We start from the raw sequence: 22211 nt of genomic DNA, 5'->3' as shown, positions 1-22211 counted from the left end.
CATTGCTCTCCCATTCTGTATGCATATGGGGCTGAGGGAGGTGGGCCTGTCTCTTGGGGGGTGAGGTTCTTATGCACCCCCTCCCCACCTCTCTCCTGGGAAACTGAGTCCTGTAGCCTCCCACAGGCCTAGACCTTGAAGGCTCATCTCCCAATAGAAATAAGGTTCATTCCCCTAAAGAACTGAAGGGGGATGGTGAGTTATTTATGACCAGTACCCTTTAAAGCATTTTGAAATAAATACATATTAATTTGTTAAATATTTAAGTACCTATTGACTACCATTCCCTGTTGTAGGCTTTGAGATTAGCCCAGGTGGGAATCTGGGCTCTGTGATAAACTAACTATGGAAACTTAGGCAAGTTACTTGCCTAATCTGCAAAATGGGCACAACAAAACCAATTACATAGAGTTGTTGAAAGAATTAGATATATAAAAAGTACCCAGCATAGTGAGTAAATTCTCAATGAATGGTAGCTGTTATTGTTGCATGTGTAAGGCCATGTCTTCACCTCTTGGCCATTGTCCATTTGCCCCATGCCTTGAGGGAGATTAGGGACTAGGTGGGGAGGGGCGGGATTCTTGGAAAACTTTGCCCCTAACCAGTGTCTTCAGAATACTTCACAATTGGAAAAGGGCATCCTGCCTCTTGGGTTCAGTGAGACAGGGGTTTACAGAGGACAGAGCAGCCCTACCTATGCAGCACCGTCTACCTGGCAGGCCCACTGACTTCCATATTGCTATGATTTTCCAGGCTTTGGGCCATTGCTCCTGCCATTGATCATCATGTTTGAGTCCTCTTTCTTGTTTTGTTGAAATGCTGGGTTACTTTAACTCCACTGTTTCTAGGATCCCTTCCCTTATCTCTTGGTTATAATGAACCACTTGCTCCTGAGACTCCCTGTGGTATCTTATTCCTACTCATTAAGCTTAAGTTACAAGCTGGCTATTGCCTATTCTGCAAAGATATTGATTTGCAGGGCCTGTTCATTCTGTCTGACCTGCCACTTGGTGTCTGCTTCCAGAGGGCAGTGGAGAAAGACTCATTCTCAAGAGGAAGGACCAACCTGTAGGGAACTCACCTGATGCTGTAGAGGACATTCCCATTCCGGGAGATTCTCAGTAGTTTGTTGTCTGTGGTGATCTCATGGAAGTGGGCCCCCTTCTCATTGGCAAAGAACAGATCAGGTTTCCAGATGGAATCCAGCATGGATGGGTCCAGGTCCAGAGAGTCATCAGGGTATTCATTATAGGCCAGACGGGGGTCATTCCATTGCTGCCGCAGAAAGATGTTGACCCTATAGTCCTACAGCCAGGAGATAAGGAGGTGGAGGCAGGATCAGGACCTGGGATGCCAACTTTCAGAGGATTGGCCCCTTTCATCCAGGGTTCCTCGAAACTCCTAAGGGGGCACTTTATTAGAGTGTGGTGTTTTTGTAGTGTGTGGTAAGACGTAAAGTCTGTGCCTCAGAGAGCTTGGGAGTCATAATGACTCCAGACAATTCTCTAAATACCTGGTTAAGTATACTCACCTCTGAACTGAGGTTATTTAAATGCTATTCTTTCTCTTAAATTTTTAAAAAGGTTTAAAGACCAATGTGATATACACCTGTTTTCATCATCGTCTTTTGTCATGTTTGCTTCATTTTTTTGGATAAGAGAAATGATACATTACAGATAAAGTTGTATCATTCAAGCACTGTAACCTCTCCGGACTCCAAGTGACCCAACTCTTTCTTGAGAGCTTAAGTGTTCCTGCCAATCCTGGTGGGGCTGAAAGAGTCCATTTAGTTTCCATTCACAATTAGAGAGGCAACGAATGGTATGCGTAAGTCTCTGGCAGGAAACTGGGTAATGCAATGTAAGATTTCATTAGGAAAACTTTTGTGGTTTGTTAGCGACTCATAGACCATGAATCTTGTGGCACTACAAGTAGAATTTGGGGTTTCCCAGGGAAGTAGGGCAGAGACTCTATGTTGGATTCCCAAAAGGTTCTGTAGTTCCCCCAATGATTTTTTTTTTTTTTTTTTTTGATACCAGGGATTGAACCCAGGGGCACTTAAACACTAAGCCACATCCCAGCACTTCTTTTTTTTTTTTTTTTTTTTAATTTAGAGACAGGGTCTCACTAAGTTGCTTAGGGCCTCACTATGTTGCTATGAGACTGGCTTTGAACTTGTGCCTCCTGCCTCAGCCTCCTAAGTCACTGGGATTATAGATGTGCACCATCATGCTCCTACCCCAAAGATTAATAATCTCATTTAAGTTCAACTATGAATTCTTTCCTTCAAGAAATAATATCCAGGACTGGGGATATGGCTCAGTGTTAGAGAGCTTGCCTAACGTGCAAGGCTGTGGGTTCAATCTTTAGTACTGCAAAAAAAAAAAAAAGAATATGTCTACATGTGAGGGCCCACTCTTGCTCCTTCTCTGAGGGTAATGTATGCATGAGGTCATACTATATGTTCTTTTGGGGTGCTGCTTCTAAATCCTCATTAATTTCAGTGTCATCAAGGGGAAAGGCTAAAAACAACCTTCCCACTCTGGCCCTCCCCCCTGCCTGATTCCTCCCACAGCCCATGCCTCATTGTTTGCCTGCAGAAATATCAATAGCTTTATAAAATGTTCCAAGATATTTTATAGGATTTTTCTCTAATTTAATTGAAGGCTCTCCCTCCAGTCCCATAGAAAGTGACATTTGGTCTCATAATCTTGTGCCTTATAAGTCCCGTGGTGGAGGGAGAACTTGAGGCCAGAACTAGATGTCAGTTCTTTGTTTTTCTTGCTGATGGTAATGGACACCTCTGAATCTGGCCCCACCTGACCAGGGGGTTGGAAATAGCCTCTGTTCCCCTTGGATTTACATGGTGTGTGTGTGTGTGTGTGTGTTTTATGATGAGGAGTGATGAGGAATGGGAAAAATCCCATTAGAGTGAACAGAATATAAATGGTTCGGCAAAAAAAGTCTTCAGTCCCCAAACCCCTGCTGTACTTTTGATGTTCCTGCCAGTGACATGTCAAGACTGTTTATGTAGCTGGAAGGAAGAAAAGAAAGTGACATTTCTTAAAATGGTCTGTTAGGCACCAGGCGCTGTTCTAGATACTGTCACACACATTTAATTCTCACAAAATCTTTGCAAGCAAACATTCAGATTCCCACAGTGAGGATGAGGAAGCAGGTGTTGAAAGGTGGAGGAAGTGTCCAAGTGTGGAGGCCAGTGAGTCGCAGGTGGGATCGGAATTGGTGTGGGTGGAACCTTAGTGACGTCACATGGGTGTGGGGAGTTGATTCTGTGCTGGGGCCACCCTGTCTTGTCCTTATTGTCAAGGCAAATTCTGCCTGTTCAGCTTGAGACTTATCTCCTGCATGAAACTGGATGCTCAGGCACCCATTGACTTTTTTCCTTTCTGATCTTCTAGAAGGAGGGAATCACCTCAGCATTTAGCTGAGGACTTGCTCCGTGTGTGTATTTTATTTCCTCAACTTGCTTGGCAGATTTTGTTTCTTCTGCACCATCCCACCTATGAGCAGCCCTGACTCAGGAGAAGGGAGAGGAGAAAAAGTCAGAACAGGTTGGAGCAGAATGGGCTTTCATCATTTTATAAGACACTGAGACCCTGAGGGGGAAGGCATTATCTAAGGTCATGTAGCAAGTCAGTAAAGGACCTGGTATAAGAACCTGGCTCTGTTTCTTTTGACCTCATTGTTAGAAGTTAGATGAGATTGTCTCTAAGAACCCACCTAAATCTAATAGCTGAGTGTAATTAGTTTTTTCTTACCCAAGAACACTTAATTGAGTATCTACTAAGTGCCAGGCCCTGTTCTAGATCTTGGGGGAATCTTCTGTGAAGAAGAAAGGTATATTTATTTAGTCAAAGAGCCTCCAAGGTAATGTTGGTAGCATGCTGAGGTAAGGATCATGCTGGTGGGAGCTATGTATCGGGTGATGCAGACTACAGAAAACAGGTGTTCTGCATCTAGACTCAGGGCTGGAGGTCAAAGAAGTGCCCAAGAAGAAGCAATAGTTAAAGTGAGACCAAATATGGTTGAACCAAAGAGGAAAAGCATCTCAGTCACTCGGAAGTACATTTGTGAAGGTCTTGATGCAGAGCAAGAGGGTGGCATTCTGGAAAGACTAACAGGTAAATGATTAAGGAGAGGAGTTGGAGGAGCAGATAGGGTCTTGCAAGCCATACTGAGAAATTCGAATTTTATTGTGGCAGTAATGTGAATCTTTTGAAGAGTTTTAAGTAGAAATGGACATTATTCCACTTGCATTTTATTACTGGTATTTAAAAATACTTTATTTTTTCTTATTGCAGAAGTAATACATACTGACTGTAAAAAATTAAAATGTTCATTATTGAAAAGAAGAAAATAGAACCCATAGAGTCTCATTATAAGATGACTAATGAAAATTTAAAGCAAGAGACCTGGAGAACATAGCTCAGTGTCTGTCCCCAGGCAGCTTGACTCCTTCTGCGGCAGCAGCCGGCTCCTTCCTCTACAGCTGCTACCCAAACGAGTTGCCACCATTGATTTTCTCCTCCCAAGTTGGTAAACAGCAGTGGGAAATGCAGTTCAGAAGAGATCAATGTAATTGGTGTAATAGGCTGAAAGCTAAATGCTATATTGCTGACTTTGCCTTGTACTTCTGTTGGTTGATGTTAGACATGCTGGGGATCCATGTTCAAGTTCAGGGGCCAGAGGAGCAACATTTGAATTCTCCACCCCAGCTGGTTTCTAGGCCTCCCAGGGTAGCCTGTTACCCTGAAGCAGGGAGATTTTTATAGTTCCAGTCCAACAGTCTTTAGCATCAACTTATCCATCTTGCCTTGAGATTCCTTAATGCTCTGATTTCTGGTAACTGGGCAACTAGCTGTCTGGCTTATAGAGTACAAATGTATCATTTGTTCATTCTACAAACACATATTGAGAGCTTGCTATGTGTCACCTGCAGTTGAATCTGTCCCCATACCTACCCTTACTGGGTCTAATTTCAGATTCTAACTTCTAATAAACTCTTAATTTAGTATTGCACTGAAATACAAAGAATGAAGTACTTTATTAAGAAAGAACTAAGAGGTGTGAGAGTGAGTTGGTCAGCAGATATGGAAGGCAAGAGGCCTGCCCATTGTCCTTAGAACCAAGAAACATGGTACAAAAAGATGGACTAAAAAACCAGATTCATCTGCCTTTTCAAATCTCAACTTCCAGCTCCCAAAGGGATGTCTCTTCCCTATGCTACCAAATCTAAAAGCCTCTGTTAGATTGAGTTGAAGGGCCAGGACGGGGCGGGTGGTCAAAGTAGAAAGTCTTGGTTTCTACACTCACAGAGCTCAAATTGTCTAGCAGGAGAGAGAAAATGTGTTCACAAATACCTTCCATACAAGACTGCAAGTGATGAGGGTCATAAGAAGTTCTAACAAACTGCTGCTATTAGGTGTTCTCTCAAGTCACAGAGATGCATTCCAGCTAGGAGGGGTGAATCTGGAAAAGCTCTTGGAGAGAAGGTGATATTCGAAGTGCCCCCTTTCAGTTTGTTCTGTCCTCCTGAAGCTAGCATCTCTAGATCTGGTATTGTTCTGAGCTATGAACAATCTCTGGTTTCACTGGGAAAGGAGCCCAGTGTGTGAGAGGAGAATGTCAGAGGTGACATTAGAGGCTTAGAGCAGGATCAGACAGAGGGATCAGGACCACAGCCTCAGAGCATTTAGGATTAGGACATGGAGCAGGGTAAAAGGAATCTAATTTTTAAAAATGGAACAAGCAAAGGAGTGTAGGCAGGGCCATTCAAGTGGCTCCACTCAGCTCAGCCATTAGCAGTAGGAGTACTAACAGTGTTCCCTCACTGAGGACCTAATATTTACCAAGCGTTGTGTCTAAGCATGCCACCCACGTTAGCTTACTTTATCCTCAAAATATTCCTATTCACCCTGATTTTATAGTTCAGGAAGGCTCGGGGAGGTTACTATTTTGTTCAAATCCCACAGTTGGTAAATAGGTGGGGTGAGGCTGGAGTTTGAACATGATTTATCTCATTATATAAAGTTCATGCTCTCCACAACTGTGCTGTCATAAGGTGGTGAAATGAATGGATTTGAGCCCCTAGACATGCTTGACTTTCAAACCAGGGCATTTGCCTTTTATTTTGTAGCCCATTTGGCACCGCTGAAGACTTAAAAGGTGGACTAGTATCAGGGTTCAATTTCAAGATCAGCAGGGCAGGAGCGATTGTGCGATATTGGGAATGAGAGGAATCAGACACAGAGAGGTATGGTTTGAGGCTGTTTGACAGTCCCACTGAAAGGTAAGAAGAATCTAAACTAGGATAATAGGAAAGGGAACTGGGCATGGGTGAGAGAATCATAGTTCTTGATCATCATCATCATCATCCTTTGCATCGTCAAATATTACAGCTAGAAAGAACCTTGGAGACTTTTGTCTCAACTCCTTCAATTTACACATGGCCCAGAGAAGAAAAGTGCCTTTCCTAGGCCCCAGCAATTAAGTGACTAAGATGGGATTTATGTGCAGTATTATTTGACTTTTATACTACTTCTTTCCCTTTCCATATTGTGTACCTTTGGAGGTAGCCCTAGGTAGGAGGAGAACCCAGGTGAATCTGCCATCAGGCTGGCTCAGCTTTCCTGGAGGAGTCCTAGCATGGGCTTGACTCTGACACGGTTTGGGATTAAGATGTGTGAGAGCTGGATCAGTCTGCCAAAGATCAGGAGCCATGAGGGTCCATTCCAAGTGGGTATGTTCAGGCTCGTTACTTCCTTTCTCACATGCTGCCCTTTTTATCACTTTTCTGGACCTCTGAGAAGCATCATGACATAAGTTACCATGTGTTTTTTTCTGAAAATATGGCAAAAACCTCATTCTCTGCAAGATCCTTTGAGCATGTGAACCTGACTGAGTTGGCACTGTAGGGTTTACTAAAACATAGCAGAGTGGCAGGTGTGGTGTGAAGCACTTTATACTTTTTTTCGCCAAATTCTCACAGTGTCACTGTTTTGCAAATGTGGGGATAATAAGTGCTCTGTCTAAACTGAGTGACAGAGCTGAGATTCAGCTCCAGGACAGTTTGACTTTAAAGTCCTATACTTTTAAGTAATATACTGTATTGGTTTTTATTATTAATAATGTTTTATTTTTATTTGCTGTTTTTTTGCTTTTCAAGGGCCCCCTTATTTTAGATTTTGTTCTGTGAAGTTTGGTTTGGAAGAGAAGATTCTTATTACCATTGGACATACATGGAAACTTAGCCCTCGAAGCTCAAGTTCCCACCACCAGTTACCGGTAGATTCAGGATTGATAATAACAAAGTAAATAAGACTAAAACATTGAGAGTTTACCATGTGCAAGAAACTATGTTAAGAACTTTTATGTGTGTTATTTTATTTTCACAATAATCCTGTAATGTAGGTAATATTATTCCCAATTTACAAGTAGGGAAATCAAAGTGTTTGGAAATTAAAATACCATTCCTGGCATCACACAACTAGTCAGTGGCAATTCTGGAAATTGAACCCAGGATGTTAATGCCAGAGTCCAGGCATTTAAACTGTAGAGCATCCAGCATCTCCAGAATTCCCTTGAGTGACAGTTTTAAGACACCACAATGCTATCAGTTATGGCCTGTGGCTGCAGTTACCTACCTGTGGGTTTGTAGCCACCCACAAGTAGCGGGAAGTATTACAAAAGGCGAAGGACAGAAAGCTTTGCCCTGGGTCTGACAATGCCTTTTTAATTATTTGGCCCACAGATGTGACTCATTGTCTGCTTACACTCAAGTCCAGTGCTGGCAGACTCCCCAGATCCCCGCCTCTTGTCACTTTGGCTCCAGATTCCTAATTTGTGCTTAAACCTCTCTAAGTCACCAAGCTGCCTGGTGCATTCTCATTTGGAGATCACACAATCAGGGCTACATTTGTTCTAAAGAACTGTAGATGGTTTGGACCAGTGGAGCTGAGCACTGTTCTTTGTCTGCGGGGAATCACTAAAGCCCAGTATGAGTTTAATAATTACATAAAAATGCTAATAGCAACTACTTTCATTGGATGGCTAACATTTGCTAGAACTGTAAATGTATTTATAAACTTCTCATCAACCTTGCATACTGGGTATTATCATACTCATTTTATTTATGAGGCAACAGTGAGATTAAGGCAAAGGTTAAGGGTCTAACTTAAGGTCATGTAGTTAATAGGTACTAGAACATGTATATGGATCCAGGACTTCTAGTTTCCAAGTTCACAATTTTTTTAAAAATAATTTTATTCTGTCTTTCTGTTTCCTTTTTGTTAATAAAAATCTAAGCCAAGCTCTATCTACTCTATTCTAAATTATCTATTTGAAATATTTATAATTATTATATTGAAATATTTATATTATATTGAAATATTTGTTTGAACTAAACATTTTAAAATTAAATATTTACTATTTAAATAGTAAACATTTTATTAAATATTTAAAACATCTCATTAAAAATCTTATTCAATATTAGATATAAAATTTAAAAGTCTGTTGGATAAATGAAGAATATATAGTGACAGAGCATACTAGGTCCCCACTGAGCTCATGTGACAGGTTTGCTCATAAATATCTTACAGTCAGTATCAGACTGAGAACTTTGGATTTGGATATTGAATAATGAAGTGGATTTATAATTGGTTGCCAAAGGGTGCAAATTGAAGGGTGGATATTAACTCAGGAAGAGGAAGAATGACAGTGTAGCAGTGCAGGCCACAGTCACAAGATATGAAACCAGCAAACATGGAAAAAAAAATTATCAAGAAGGCTGAACAGAGGCGCCTAATACTTGTCTCCTCCAAAGAACCAAAATAAATAAATGACTACACTTTGAGGAAGTGGTCTAAGGAAAAACATTGGAATTCAGCAAGAGACAGATGGACTGTAAGACATGGAAATACAGATACATAGGGGAGCAAAGCACTCTGCCTCTGTGACACTGGTGTTTTAGTTAGATTTTGGATTACTATGTACAAAACACCAGACAAGAACAACTTAAAGGAGAAAAAGTTAATTCTGGCTCATGGTTTCAGAGGTTCAGCCCATGGTCAGTCAATTCTGAACCTGAGGTGAGGTAGAACATCATGGCGGAAGGGTGTGGTGGAGGAGAGCACTTCAGGACACCTAAACCAGGAAGCAGAGAGAACTCATCTCACCAAGGACAAAATATAAACCAAAGGCATGAAACCAGTGACTTACTTACTCTAGCCACACCCTACCTGCCTATAGTTACTGCCTAGTTAGTCCATATCAGTGGATGAATCCACTGATTAGGTTACATTTCTCATAATGTAATCATTTCATCTCTGAAAATTCTTGCATTTTCTTACACATAAGATTTTGGGGCACCTAATATCTAAACATAACAACTTGTTTCTCAGAGGTAAGGTGAGACTTCTCATTGTAGGGAAAATGTAAGAAGGAGATTTCCAGTGCCCCCCATTTCTACTGCAATCACCTGTTTGTTCCATAGGCATCATTGGCCCCAAGTTCAGTTTAGGGAATTGCCTGGAGTTCATATAGTTGTACTGCTTCAGAACAGAAACTCACATAGCATCTTGCTTGCTCACTGGGACTCAAACTATTACCACATAGCACCATATTGAGAACATAGCATTGAGTATGCTGAATAAGTCACATGAAGACTATGTTACTGTGGTCACCAGAACCACACAGCACCCTACCCAATCAGTACCTTAGAACCCATCTACAGGAAAAAATCCCCACAAAAGCTACTCCATAAAATTGAAAGAGATCACTGTTCCACCATATACTCAAATATCAATATAAACACACACACACACACACACACACACACACACATACAACATGAAAAGGCAAGTAAACATGATACTTCTGAACACAATAATTCTCTAGTAACAGCCCCAAAGAAACAGAAATCAACAGATTGCCTGAAAGGAAATTCAAAATAATGATTTTAAGGAAACTTAGTAAGATAATGAGGGTATTTCAACAAAATCATGAAATAATTTATAATATGAGAAATGAAATAAGAAATTCAACAGAGATAGTCATCATGAAAAAAGAACTAAACAGAAATCTTGGATATCATAATAGAAACTCAGTGAAATAAAAATGTAATTGAGGGCTTCAACAGCATACTAGATTAAGCAGAAGAACAAATTTCTGAACTTAAAGAAAACAGCAAATAAAGAGAACTTATAGGACAAAATTTGAATGTATATTTGCATTATGGGCATTCCAGAAGGAGAAGAGATGGGAAAAAGTGTAGAAAAGCTATTATTTAGTGAAATAATAGCTGAGAACTGCCCAATTTGTGGAAGAGATATGGATATCCACATCCAGGAGGCTCAAAAACTCCCAAATAGACTCAATCCAAAGTGGTTCTTTTTGAGTCACATTATAATCAAACTGTCAAAAGTCAAAGACAAGAGAAAATTCTATTTAAAAAAAAAAGACAAAAAAAGGTCAGGTCATATATGAGGGAATTCGTTAGACTAACAGAAGATTTCTCACCAAGTTAGGAGAGAATGGGTTGCTAAATTCAAAGTGCCAAAACAAATTTGAAACTATAGGAAATAAGGTCACTTTTTGAGAGCTAAACTGATAACAGATATGGATATGCCACAGAGGAATTTGGAGAGGTCCAGTATCAATCAAAATGATCCATGTGTGACCTCAATATGTTAGTACAGACACTCATTTTAATTTAGTAAGTGCAACCCTAATGTTTTATACTGCATCTCATTTAGAGAACTGTTTTATAAACGTGTGAATTCATAGTGTAGTACAAGAAAGGGCAGTTCAAGAAGCAGAAATTTGTAGTCGCCTAATCTAGCATTATCTGGAGGATAGCATTGCCTTGTCTAGAGAAACCAACTTCCTTGTTACCAAAGAGGTTATCTGTGTGGTGAGGCAAGCATGATTTCTTAGATCTCCCTCTGGCTTGAATAAAATTTCCCTCAAGGCTACTTACTTCCCTTTCCTCCACTTGTGAGTATGCCAAAGCAACTTTTGCTTGACTTTCCTGGTACTGGATCAAAGCAAGGGGGCACACTCATGGAGGACATGAGCATTACTATTGTTAGAACAGAAAGCCCCACTGTAAATTAAAATAACTCTGCATTCTGATTTCACCACCTCAGTCTTTGGATTTGATGTCAAGAGTCAACTTTCCTGAATTTAATCTGATGGAAAGCTAGACTCTGTCCTGTCATAAAGTCATGATTGTGATGCATCCTTTGGTGGGGTATTGGGATAGAGTCATCCAGCAGGGGATGCCAAGACTCCTCTTAATCCCATTTTCTGCCTGTAACAGAATCTTTTTGAGGGCTCACTCCTCTGCCCTCTTTTAAGTTTACTAAGGCTTTGTAGAGTCGAGCCATATATGACTGAATGCTATGTAAAAGACTTTCTCTTGGATCTCCTAAATCCAAGAGTATAGAAGTAAGCTAGTACAAGCTGTGTAGACAGATGGAAAGTGTAGTGGAAAAAGCAACGACAAAAAAGATCTTGTTGACAACAGCAACCAACCTCACAAAATTTCTAGAAATAAACCTACACAAGAAATGTGTGAGTTGTATACATTGAGAGAACCAACAACTATAAAACTTTATGGAAAGGCATAAAGGAAAACCTATATAAATGGAGAGATATACCATGTTTATAAAATATTGCAAAGGTATTATTTTTTTTCCCATATTAACCCATAAACTCAGTGTAATCTCAATCAAAATCTGAGGGGATTTTTATAGGCCTCAAAAATCTGATTCTACAGTTAATACAAAAGAGAAAATGGTTTGGAAAGATCAAGAAAACCTTGTAAAAGAACAATAGAGGACATAGAAGTTTAAGTCAGAATGATTAAATTATTGGTGTTAGTCTAGGAACAGTCAGAGCAATGGGGCAATGTTACGGTTTGGATGTGAGATGTCTCCCAAAAGCTCATGTGTGAGACAATGCATGAAGTTTTGGAGGAGAAATGATTGGGTTTTGAGAGCCTTAACCCAATCAGGAATTAATCTCCTCTGATGGGATTAACTGAGTGGTAACTAAAGGCAGGTGCGGTGTGGCTGAATGAGGTGGGGCCTTGGGGGATGAGCCTTTGGGGCATATATTTGTATTTTTGTTATTGGAGTCTCTCTGCTTTCTGATCATCATGTGAGATGTTCCCCTCTGCCACACTTTTCCGCCATGATATTCTGCCTCACCTTGAGCTTGGAAGAATGGAGCCAGCCTTTTATGGACTGAGAACTCTGAAACCATGAGCCCCTACATAAACTTTTCTTCCCCTAAAATTGTTCTTGTTGGGTCTTTTAGTCATAGCAGTGAAAAAACTGACTAGAATAGGAAATGAACTAGAACCAGAAACTAGAATACATATATGGGGATTTAGCTTATGAGAAAGGTAAAATTTCAAATTGTTGGAGAAAAAGTAGCTATTTAACAAATGATAATGGAATAATTGATATCTAATCAGAGAAAAATAGAGTTAGAAAACCAACAAATACTCCATAGAAAATTAGATTCCAAATGGATTAAGGAGCTACATACAAAAATCCTGTATATTATTCAAAATGCCCACTTGGCTTATGCAAAGATATCCAAATTCACTAGAAATTTGGAGCATAAATTAAAAATGACAATCAGGTACCATTTTGAAAATCACATTTGATGAAGAAAATAAAACTTGGGATGATATCTTGGACTGGCAAGGATGAGGAGAAATGAACAGTATAGAAGGGAATGTAAATTATTGAAGTATTTCTGGAAGGGAACTGTGCAACAATATCTATCAATGCATATAGGAAATGCACATAGAACTATGCAGAAGAGTGTTTATTGTGGTATTGTTCACAAGAGTGAAAAGCTAGATCGACCTAAAGGTGCATTGTGAAGAAAGTGGTTAAAAACCATGACACAGTGGTGTGTCCACACCATGGAATGTTAAAGGGCAAAGTCTGGAAGCATAAATGGTATCATTTTATCATGTATTTAATGTAGTATTAATAAGTTATTTCTTTTGTCCTCACCAACATTTCCAAATTTTGGACCTGAAGAGAGTTAAAGAATGAGGTAACCTAGGCAGAGTGATTTTAACAGAGATGCACAGCCAAGGTGGAAGTAGGAAAAGCAAATCGTGTTGTCCAGTGCTGTTATTCAAAGGCATGTGTGTGTACTTACATGTATGTATGGTCAGGAAAGGTGACTAGTAGGATGTAGACTACATTTTATTTGTAGTGGTTAACTCAGGGTAGGATGATGGGAATTAAGGGGAGGGCAAAGCAGGAGTGTTTTTCTTTCTCCCTTGCTCTATTTTCATTTTTCTTTTTCTTTTTTCTTTTCTTTTTTTTTTAATATCCCAGGCATTGAACCCAGGTGCACTTAACCACTGAGCTTTATCCCTGACCCTTTTTTATATTTTTATTTTGAGACAGAGTCTTGCTAAGTTGCTTAGGGCCTCACTAAGTTGCTGAGGCTGGCTTTGAACTTGGGATCCTCCTACCTCAGCCTCTTGAGTCACTGGGATTATAGGTGCATGCCACCACTCCCAGTTCTTAATCTATTTTCTTTGTTTCTTTTAATATTTTTTTAGTTGTTGCTGGACATTTATTTAATTCACGTATATGCAGTGCTGAGAATCCAACCCAGTGCCTCACACATGCTAGGAGAGTGTGCCAACACTGAGCCACAACCCCAGTTCCTTACTCTATTTTCTCTTGGATTAATTGCAAATGTTTGTTTTCAGTTATTACTCAGGTACTTAAAAATGTTTCAAAGTGTCACTGTTCATAAACATGAGTCAATATTGTGACATAGCTACCAGATTTGAAAGATCTTTGAGGTGAAATGCATAGAAATATATTTTGGGGTTCTGCAGAGGTTTCCCAAGGACTTCCTGGGGAATGCAGAGACTGAGAAAGAGGCCAAAGGAAAGAGATTCCTGGTCCTGCTCTACTTCAGTAGAACAGCCCATTTTTAAAATCGGTTTATTAAAGTGGTACCTAAGATTTAGCTTAAACATGAACTGTAGAGGTAGGGAAGCTGTTAAAAGTAATGCTTTGACTTCTGCACAGCAAAGGAAATGATTAAAAACCTGAAGAGAGAGCCTACAAAAAGGGAGAAATTCTTGGCCAGTTACTTCTCCGATTGGGGATTAATATCCAGAATATATAAAGAACTCAAAAAAACTTAACACCAAAAGAAACAAATAACCCAGTCAATAAATGAGAAAAAAAAAAAAAAAACAAAACAAAACAACTAAACAGAAACTTCTCAAAAGAAGAAACACAAATGTCCAACAAATAAATGAAAAAATGTTTAACATCTCTAGCAATCAGGGAAATACAAATCAAAACTACACTAAGATTTCATCTCACTTCAATCAGAATGACAATGACAAAGAATACGAACAACAACTGGGCATGGTGGCGCATGCCTGTAATCCCACTGGCTCGGGAGGCTGAGGCAGGAGGATCACAAGTTCAAAACCAGCCTCAGCAACTTAGCAAGGCCGTGTTTCTAAATAAAAGAATATGTACAACAATAAACGCTGTCAAGTTTGTGAGGAAAAAGGTACACTTGTACATTGTTGGTGGGACTTCAGACTAGTATAACCACTCTGGAACACTGTGGAGATTCCTCAAAAACTAGGAATGGAACCACTATATGACCCAGCTATCCCACTCCTTGATATTTTCCCAAAAGATCTATTGGAATATTACAGTCATGCAGTCACCTCAATGTTTATAGCAGCATAATTCTCAATGCCTAAATTATGATATCAACCCAGATGCCCATCAGGAGATGAATGGATTAAGAAATTGTGATTTTATATATATATATATATACACACACACACACACACACATATATATATACACACACATACACATATATGTAAACGAAGTTCTAGAAAAAAGTGAAATTATGACACTTGCTGGAAAATGGATGGAAATGGAAAATACCATGTAAAGTGAAAAAAAGTCAAATTCAAAAATTCAAAGGTCAAATATTTTCTCTCATGTGGAAGCTAGAATAAACTGAAAGGGGTGGGAGGGATAGGAGAATATAAAGAACTGATCAAATACAAATTAGTAGCAAAAGGAAGTCTAGTAGAGTAATAGAAGGAGAATGCGAATGGGGAGAGAGGATGGAAGAGAAAAGGGGGATCATGAACTGAAATCAGTTTTCATGCATGTATGAGCTTGTTGGGATGAACTCAACTACTATGTACAACTATGAAGCTCTAATAGAAAAAGTAATGCTTTGAAATTCAGTATCCCAGGACAAGGATGATGATGCCTTCCCTTTGCTCTGTTCTGACTACTCCTGGATTTACTTCCTGGCTTTTCACTTCAAGATAGAAATCTCATGGATACAATCTAAGGAGAGGGCCCCATATGGTGAAGGGATTGACCACCAGAGAGAATGGTTGAAGAAACCAGGCTTGGGAAGTGCCCAGAGAGTCAACCTCATTTATTTAAAGAGTTGTCAGGTAAATAGATTGGTTCTGTGTAGCACTGGGGTCAGGACTAAAACCATTGGTAAATGGAGATTTGAGAGTTGTCCAAAGATGAAAGGGCTGCTGTGTGAGGTGGTAGGGTCTCTATCACTGGAGGTTTGCAAGCAGGAACTGCTTGGCCACGATGTTTGTGGCAGGGATTCTAACAACAGATGAGGGTTGGACTAGAGAATGTCCAAGGTTAATTCTGTTCACAAACACTGATTAGCTCCTATGATTGAAGCAAGGTATTGGGCACTGGAAATGTAGAGCTGATTGAGAGAGACATGGTCCCTGCTCTTCATAAAAAAGCAAACAAGACAAGTGAACAAAGAAGGAGCTTTGAGATTTTAGGCATTGCTCTGAGGATCATAGCACATGGTAGTATGATAGTGGCTGGGAAGGGGGTCATTTTTTAGGCAGAGGGTTGGGATACCTGAGCTGAGAGCTAAAGGATGAGAAGGAGTCATTCCTACAAAGATCTTTCTGGGCAGAGGGAGCAGAATTTAGTAAGAGCAGTAGGAGGCAGGAGAATTCTATGATATGGCCTGGGGTTTAAAATGAACCCCTGAGCAAAGTAGAAAGTGGAAGGGGACAGGAGGAACAGAGGGAGAGAGGTCAGTTGGTGACTGTTTTTGTCAAGCAAGAGAGAGATGATGTCAATTTTAACTAGAATTGACAGCAGCAAAGATAGAAAACAGTAGATAGATTTCTGTGATTCAAAATATCTCTTTCATTCATCCAACTGGTTCCCAAGTAGGCTGGCAATGTGAAGTAACTGTTTCCTGGCCAATGTGTTAATATTTGTGGTCGGGCATAGGAGTTTAATCTCCTTGTGTGGGAGCTGTTTTCCTATATCCTGGGTCTTGTTTGCAAATGCCCCAAAGGATGGATGGGTCTTCTTGTGATAAATGTTCTGATAGAATTGAATAAATACCATGCAGCATTTATTGGATAAATGCTGGGATGGAAGACCAGGATGGGGTTATGCCTTTATGTGGCTCTGCCATCTCCATCTCCCCTCTTTACTTTTTGCACTACTGGGGCGGAACCCAGGGCCTCTCGCATGGAGTTACCCCCCCAGCCGCCAGTCCCTCTTGCTTCACACTTAGCAATGGACCAGGCCAAGAACAGGCTCCCAGGAGTCAGGGGGCCTGGGGATCGTCACTGCCTTTCATAATCCTCCATGGTTTTCCCACCATGTTTTTATCCTTTTCATGTTTTTATCAGCTGGAAAAATTGGTGTGTATCAAGATTCTCTGAGCCTCATTTTCCTCATCTATAAAATGAGGCTGCTGTATTATATGACCTAATTACCATAATTCATTAACCATAATTATCTGGCTTTCAGAAAACTATTCAATAAACGACAAACACCAATACAAAACCTCACGCTCCATTCACAGCAGAGCTTTTGGAAAGACATTATCTGTATGCTGTCTTTGTATTCATTTGCCTTTTGCTTTATTTATGCCTCTGAAATTACTTCCCCTAATTTCAGACATGTTCCCCCCTCATATGCCCCTCTGCCAGACCTACGGATGCTATTCTATTTTCCTCTATTTTATTCACCCATTTAGTGCTGGGGATCAAACTGAGGGCCTCACATATGCTAGGCAAGTGCTCTACACTGAGCTGCATCCCCAGCCGTTATTCTCTTTTCTTACTTGTCCTTCCTCCTCTTTTGGCACTACTGAGCATGGACCAGTTTTTTCAAAGTCCCTTGTCCTTTGGATTATCCAATGAAACTGTTCTCTCCTGGAAGATTTTAACATGGAGAGTAGCATGATCAGATTGTTCCTGTAGTAAAATTACTCTAGATCACAAAGGCACACTTCCACAGTGCTTGGCAATGATATGCATTCAGTAAGTATTAGCTAGTGGTACTATTCTTAGTATTCTGCGTTCCATAACATCCTATGCATACCTCTGTAATCTCACTCATCAGACTTGGCTATTATCTAGGGTTTCCTTGCCCAATAGATTGCTTGAAAATAGATACCTACTATTCCCTGATGTCTTGTTCCTGCTTATTTCTAAAACTTGGGAAGATTACACTCTTCACACATCTTCCTTTGAATGGTAAAATGTGAGTAGATGTGGTCTATGTCACTTGTAGGTAAAAAGCACTTACTTGCCTATTGTTATGGATCGAATGTTTGTATCCCTCCAAAATTTATAAGGTGATCCTCTGACACCCAGTGTGAATGTATTAAAGATAGAGTCTTTAAGGAGGTCAAGCAAGGTCAGAATGGTGAGGCCCTAATCTGATAGGATTGATGTCTTTAGAAGGAGATGAAGATTTCTCTCTCTCTCTCTCTCTCTCTCTCTCTTTCTCTCTCTCTGTATGCAGAAAGAAGCAGGCCTGTGAGGACACAGTGATAAGACAGCTGTCTACAAGCCAGGAAGAGGGGGTCTCACCAGAAACCAACCTTGATGCCACCTGGATCTGGGACTCGTAGCTTCCAGAATGGTGACAAAGTAAGTTTCTATTGTTTGTCGTTTTGTTATGGTGACCCAAGCTGACCAGTGCACCAGTGTTCAGCCCTTTGGTGCATTCTGCCTTTAACGGAAAATGTGAAATTGTGAGTTGATGTGTTGAGTCACTGCCTGGAGACAGGAGCCCTGGAGGGTCCTCTGGATCTGCAGCGGGCTTTGGAGGAGGTGAATCTTGGTTGTTTTAAGACACTGAGATTGGGGGTTTATTGTGAAAAAGCCTAGCTTAAAGATGAAAATGGAACTCTATCCCTAGAGCCTCAACCACATTCGACATATATAGGACCTTTGTAAGTGGGGTGAAAAGAATACAGGATGAAGAAAGAATAGCAAGCAATGAACTAACCCGAAAAGCATTTCCTGTGTGTATCTGTTGGGGCCCCTGGGTGACTAGTTCAGTGGATGATAACGTTTTACATTTCTGGAGCATTCGCAGAAGGCTTACATACCTATTGCTCTGTGTAATCTTCACCATTGGTAGAGCAGGGTGCCTGGGGCCTGCGCCTCAGAGGTGTGGCACAGTGGCAGGGCTAAAACTCAAAAGCTGGTGCTGTGGTTTGGATCTCTGTCTCCCACAGCTCCCCAGGGGATCTGTCAGGGGTGATGGAACATTTTGCAGGTGAGGCCTAGTGGGAGGTCCTTTGGTCATTGAGGGTGTGCCCTTGAAGGGGATTGTGGGACCCTAGTCTCTTTCTCTCTCTGCTGTGGTTGGTGATGTGCCTGTTTTGTTCTTACGCATGCCCCCACTAGATGCACCACCATCTGCCATTCTCTCCTGAACTGAGCCAGTGTAGGCACCTTGCCTTTGAACTTCAAAACTGTGAGCTAAATAAACCTTTTTCCTTTATACGTTGTTTGCCTCAGGTATTTCATTTTAGTAATATGAAGCTGACTGATCCATCTGGGTTTCTTGGCTTCTGGTTTCTGACTATCCATTATCTCTTAATATCTATAAATAGGGTCAAATTTGTGGGCTGTCATTGCATTGGCTGTCATCAATCACCAGGGGTCCTGGCCATGGTGTACCTGTCTTTGTTCTATACTAACCTAACCTTCAGCAAAAGAGGCTGTGGCCCATGTCCTGTTAATGAGATATTTGGATTTAAGCCCAAAGAACATCGATACACACACACACACACACACACACACACACACACACGCACGCACACACGCCCACATTCTGTTTCTTACATGTATTTACATATATTTCCACATGAATTGCAGGTATATATATGGCCCACATGTGCAAACTCACTTGTGTTCCTACATACATGTATAGATGTACTGATACTCACATGCTAATACATATAGCAATTCTTTTTCACTGATTCACATGCACACATATTTATATGCACCTGCATATACACACATAAATATGATTTAGGTGCTGATACATAAATGTCTTTATAAATTCACAAATATCCACACCCAAATACATCCATGAAAGTAAGAAGCTCATTAAGTTCTTTCACATATCCTACATCTGAACCTACCCACACATACCTGCAACAGCCACATCCATATATACATACAGACACGCAGAAATCCACATGCTTAGGCCTATCCTTCCACATGGTCATACATTTTTTTCTCTTTTCCTTAATACATTCTGGCTAGCACATAGGTACACATGCCTTTGTGTGAGTGGGCAGGATGCCACAATCTCACCCTGTGCACATATACACACAACCTACACAGACACCGTCATAAGCACAAGCACACGTGTACAGACAAGCTGACTTCAGGGTTCTAGCTCTAGATCAGGACCCCCTTCCTCCTCTCTCTTATAATCCTCCATGGACTTATTCCTGCATGGACTTTTATCTTCTTCTTATTGGGCATACTCAAAAAGAGCCCCTGGAAAGGTCAGGTGAAGGACAGGCCAACTCAGCCTTCCCTAGGATGGGAATGGACAGAGGCCCCTGTGGCTTTGCTGGCTGCCTCTCTACTCTCAGGTCTGCTAGCTTCAGTGAATAAGCCAAGACCCAGGAGGCAGAGAGTTAGGCCTGGGGACTCCAGCTGTCTCTGGAGCTGTTCTACATCCTGCTGTTCCTGGGAAGCAAACAGAGTCTGGAAAGTTTCTGACACTGGGACTTTGTCCATGTGCACAGCCAGCAGCCAGCTCTGTGTGGTTGGACAGTCATAACCCAGGGCTGACTGTGCCACTTATTAGCTCTGTGTCCACAGGCAGGTTCAATCCTCTCTCTAGCCTCCTGTTTCTGTGTCTGTTCAATGAAGATCTCTTTCAGCTCTAATTCCCTATAATCACAGGAGACAAGCAATGACTGGGTAATAACAAACATCCAGGAATTAGATATATATGTTTGGCTTAGGAAACTATGTTCTCGGGAGACAGAGAGATCTGATTTCAAATTCTACCTCTCTTATTCATTAGCTGTGTATCTTTGGATAAATAACCAAACCTTTCTGATCTTGTTCCCTTTCTTATAAACTGGGTATAACCTTCCCCATAACGTTATGGGGGTTATTGTGAGGCCTAAAACAGATGATATACACAGAACTGCTTCAAACACTGCCTGATGCATGGTAGCATCTAAAATGTTCTTCAAGAACAAGCTGTTGTTATATTAATGCAAGTGCAACATTGCTCCCCAAGCACACTTTGAGTGACAGGTAAGAGGCCTGTTTGGGAAAGTGGTCTAAAGGGTTTGTTTGGTAGAGTCTCAGGGAGAAAGATGAAGGGAGGGGAACCCTCTGCTACTGCTGAGAGCTTGGAACCTGGCTTTCTGTCCTCCATTTCATGCCATGTGAACTTGCTCAAGGGACTGTATCACATTCTGTTTGTAAAACAAAGGACTGGATTAGACAATTTCTAAAACACCCCCCACCCCCGATCTGAGAGTCTAGTTTTTTTCCTAAATTATTTGCAAAGTAAATTAAATACTACAGATAATTAAGAAGCTAATGAAAAAATTCACAATATCACCAAAAGCACAAGTTGAAACATGGCACCCCTGCCCTACCTACTCGTATTGATCACCCTAATCAATACGAGTGAGCGACGTGACCTGGGAACCTCTCCTAAGGAAGCGCTCGTTACCCATCCTTCATTTCCTCTCTAAAGATGATTAATCTTCGCCAGAAGGGGCCATTTCCCCTGGGCTTCTTTTGTTGATTACCTCCATTATCTTTAGGTGTGTGAGCCTGCACTGGGGATGGAACACAAGGGTGCTGTACCACTGAGCTGCTCTCCCCAGCCCTTCGTTTTTTATTTTGAAACAGAGCCTTGCTAAGTTGCTGAGGCTGGTCTCCACCTTGTCATCCTCCTTCCTTAGCCTCCTGAGTAGCTGGGCTTACAGGTGTGTGTCACTGCACTCACCATGGATTTCCACTTTCGAGAACACTTTGGTTGTTACTACGCGTGATATGCTGGTTTCTGAAGCCTGTGCCCTCTGCTGTGGTGGCAGTGTGGTAAAGAACACTCATCTATGGGTTCTGAACATTGGGTGGTTCCTAACTGCCTCTGTGATGTAATTTCTCCACCTAGGCTTCCTCAGCTGTAAAACGGGGAACAGCATAAGCCAGGTCCATTTGGTGAAGGAATCCAGTGAGCAGGTGAATGTGAAAACATGCTGATGGAGGAAGGTGACATTTAGTAGCAACAGCTGACTTTCATTTCATGTGTGCTCCGGGTCAGGCCCTGTACTTAGCACTTTCTACACTGTCTCCTCTTACAATATGTCCTGAGATAAAACCTTCCATATTTCCATTTTATAGATGAAGCAGACTTAGATGGCCTGCCCAAGGTCACAGTGCTGAGGTCAGATTTTGTCTGAGTCTTGAAGACAGTGTCCTGCTTACTGTGCTACACTGTCTTTGTAGAAGGCAAAATGTGGCAGGAGTAAAGAGGTACAGAGGAGACACAGGGATGGGGAAGGGAGAAACCAAGGCTCAGAGAAGTCTAGGGATTGTTCAAGATCACACAGCTACTTAGTGTTACTGTTGGGGCTTCAGTGCCCAAAGTCTCCATTATCATCATCATCATCGTTGTCATCGTCATCATCATCCCCAGCCAAAACACATAGCGAACATTCATAAAGCATTACTGAGATGAATACTTTCCTGCATACACTACACACGCTAGCCTGACGAGGTCACTGTGATAATCACCACTGGGGTTTCACAGATGAGAAAACTGAGGCTTAAAGACATGAAGCAAATAAACTCCTTG

The 22211-nt window shown here is 41.1% G+C and overlaps 2 protein-coding genes across 6 annotated transcripts in view; one reads left to right on the top strand and one right to left on the bottom strand.

The window, feature by feature from the left end:
• Window positions 1–22211, bottom strand: part of GLRA1 (glycine receptor alpha 1) — a 79632-nt gene that overhangs the window by 13474 nt on the left and 43947 nt on the right. For both annotated transcript variants that reach the window (XM_079145619.1, XM_079145620.1), the window contains exon 4: window positions 1082–1305. In XM_079145619.1, coding sequence (XP_079001745.1) covers window positions 1082–1305 — 224 coding nt within the window. The remainder of the gene's footprint in view (window positions 1–1081; window positions 1306–22211) is intronic.
• The window catches only part of LOC306664632 (uncharacterized protein), a 75199-nt gene that overhangs the window by 28595 nt on the left and 24393 nt on the right, over window positions 1–22211 (top strand). For all 4 annotated transcript variants that reach the window (XR_013764761.1, XR_013764762.1, XR_013764763.1 and 1 more), the window contains exons 3-4: window positions 6158–6310; window positions 17877–18004. Coding sequence is in view for 1 of the 4 variants with exons in the window: in XM_079145622.1 (XP_079001748.1) it covers window positions 17960–18004 (45 nt within the window). In the remaining 3 variants the exon portion in view is untranslated. The remainder of the gene's footprint in view (window positions 1–6157; window positions 6311–17876; window positions 18005–22211) is intronic.

Source organism: Sciurus vulgaris (genome assembly GCF_902686455.1).
Source record: "Sciurus vulgaris genome assembly, chromosome: 6".
Lineage (NCBI taxonomy): Eukaryota > Metazoa > Chordata > Mammalia > Rodentia > Sciuridae > Sciurus > Sciurus vulgaris.
The sequence above is the reverse complement of the archived record's forward strand: the minus strand, read 5'-3'. Positions and strand labels throughout refer to the sequence as shown.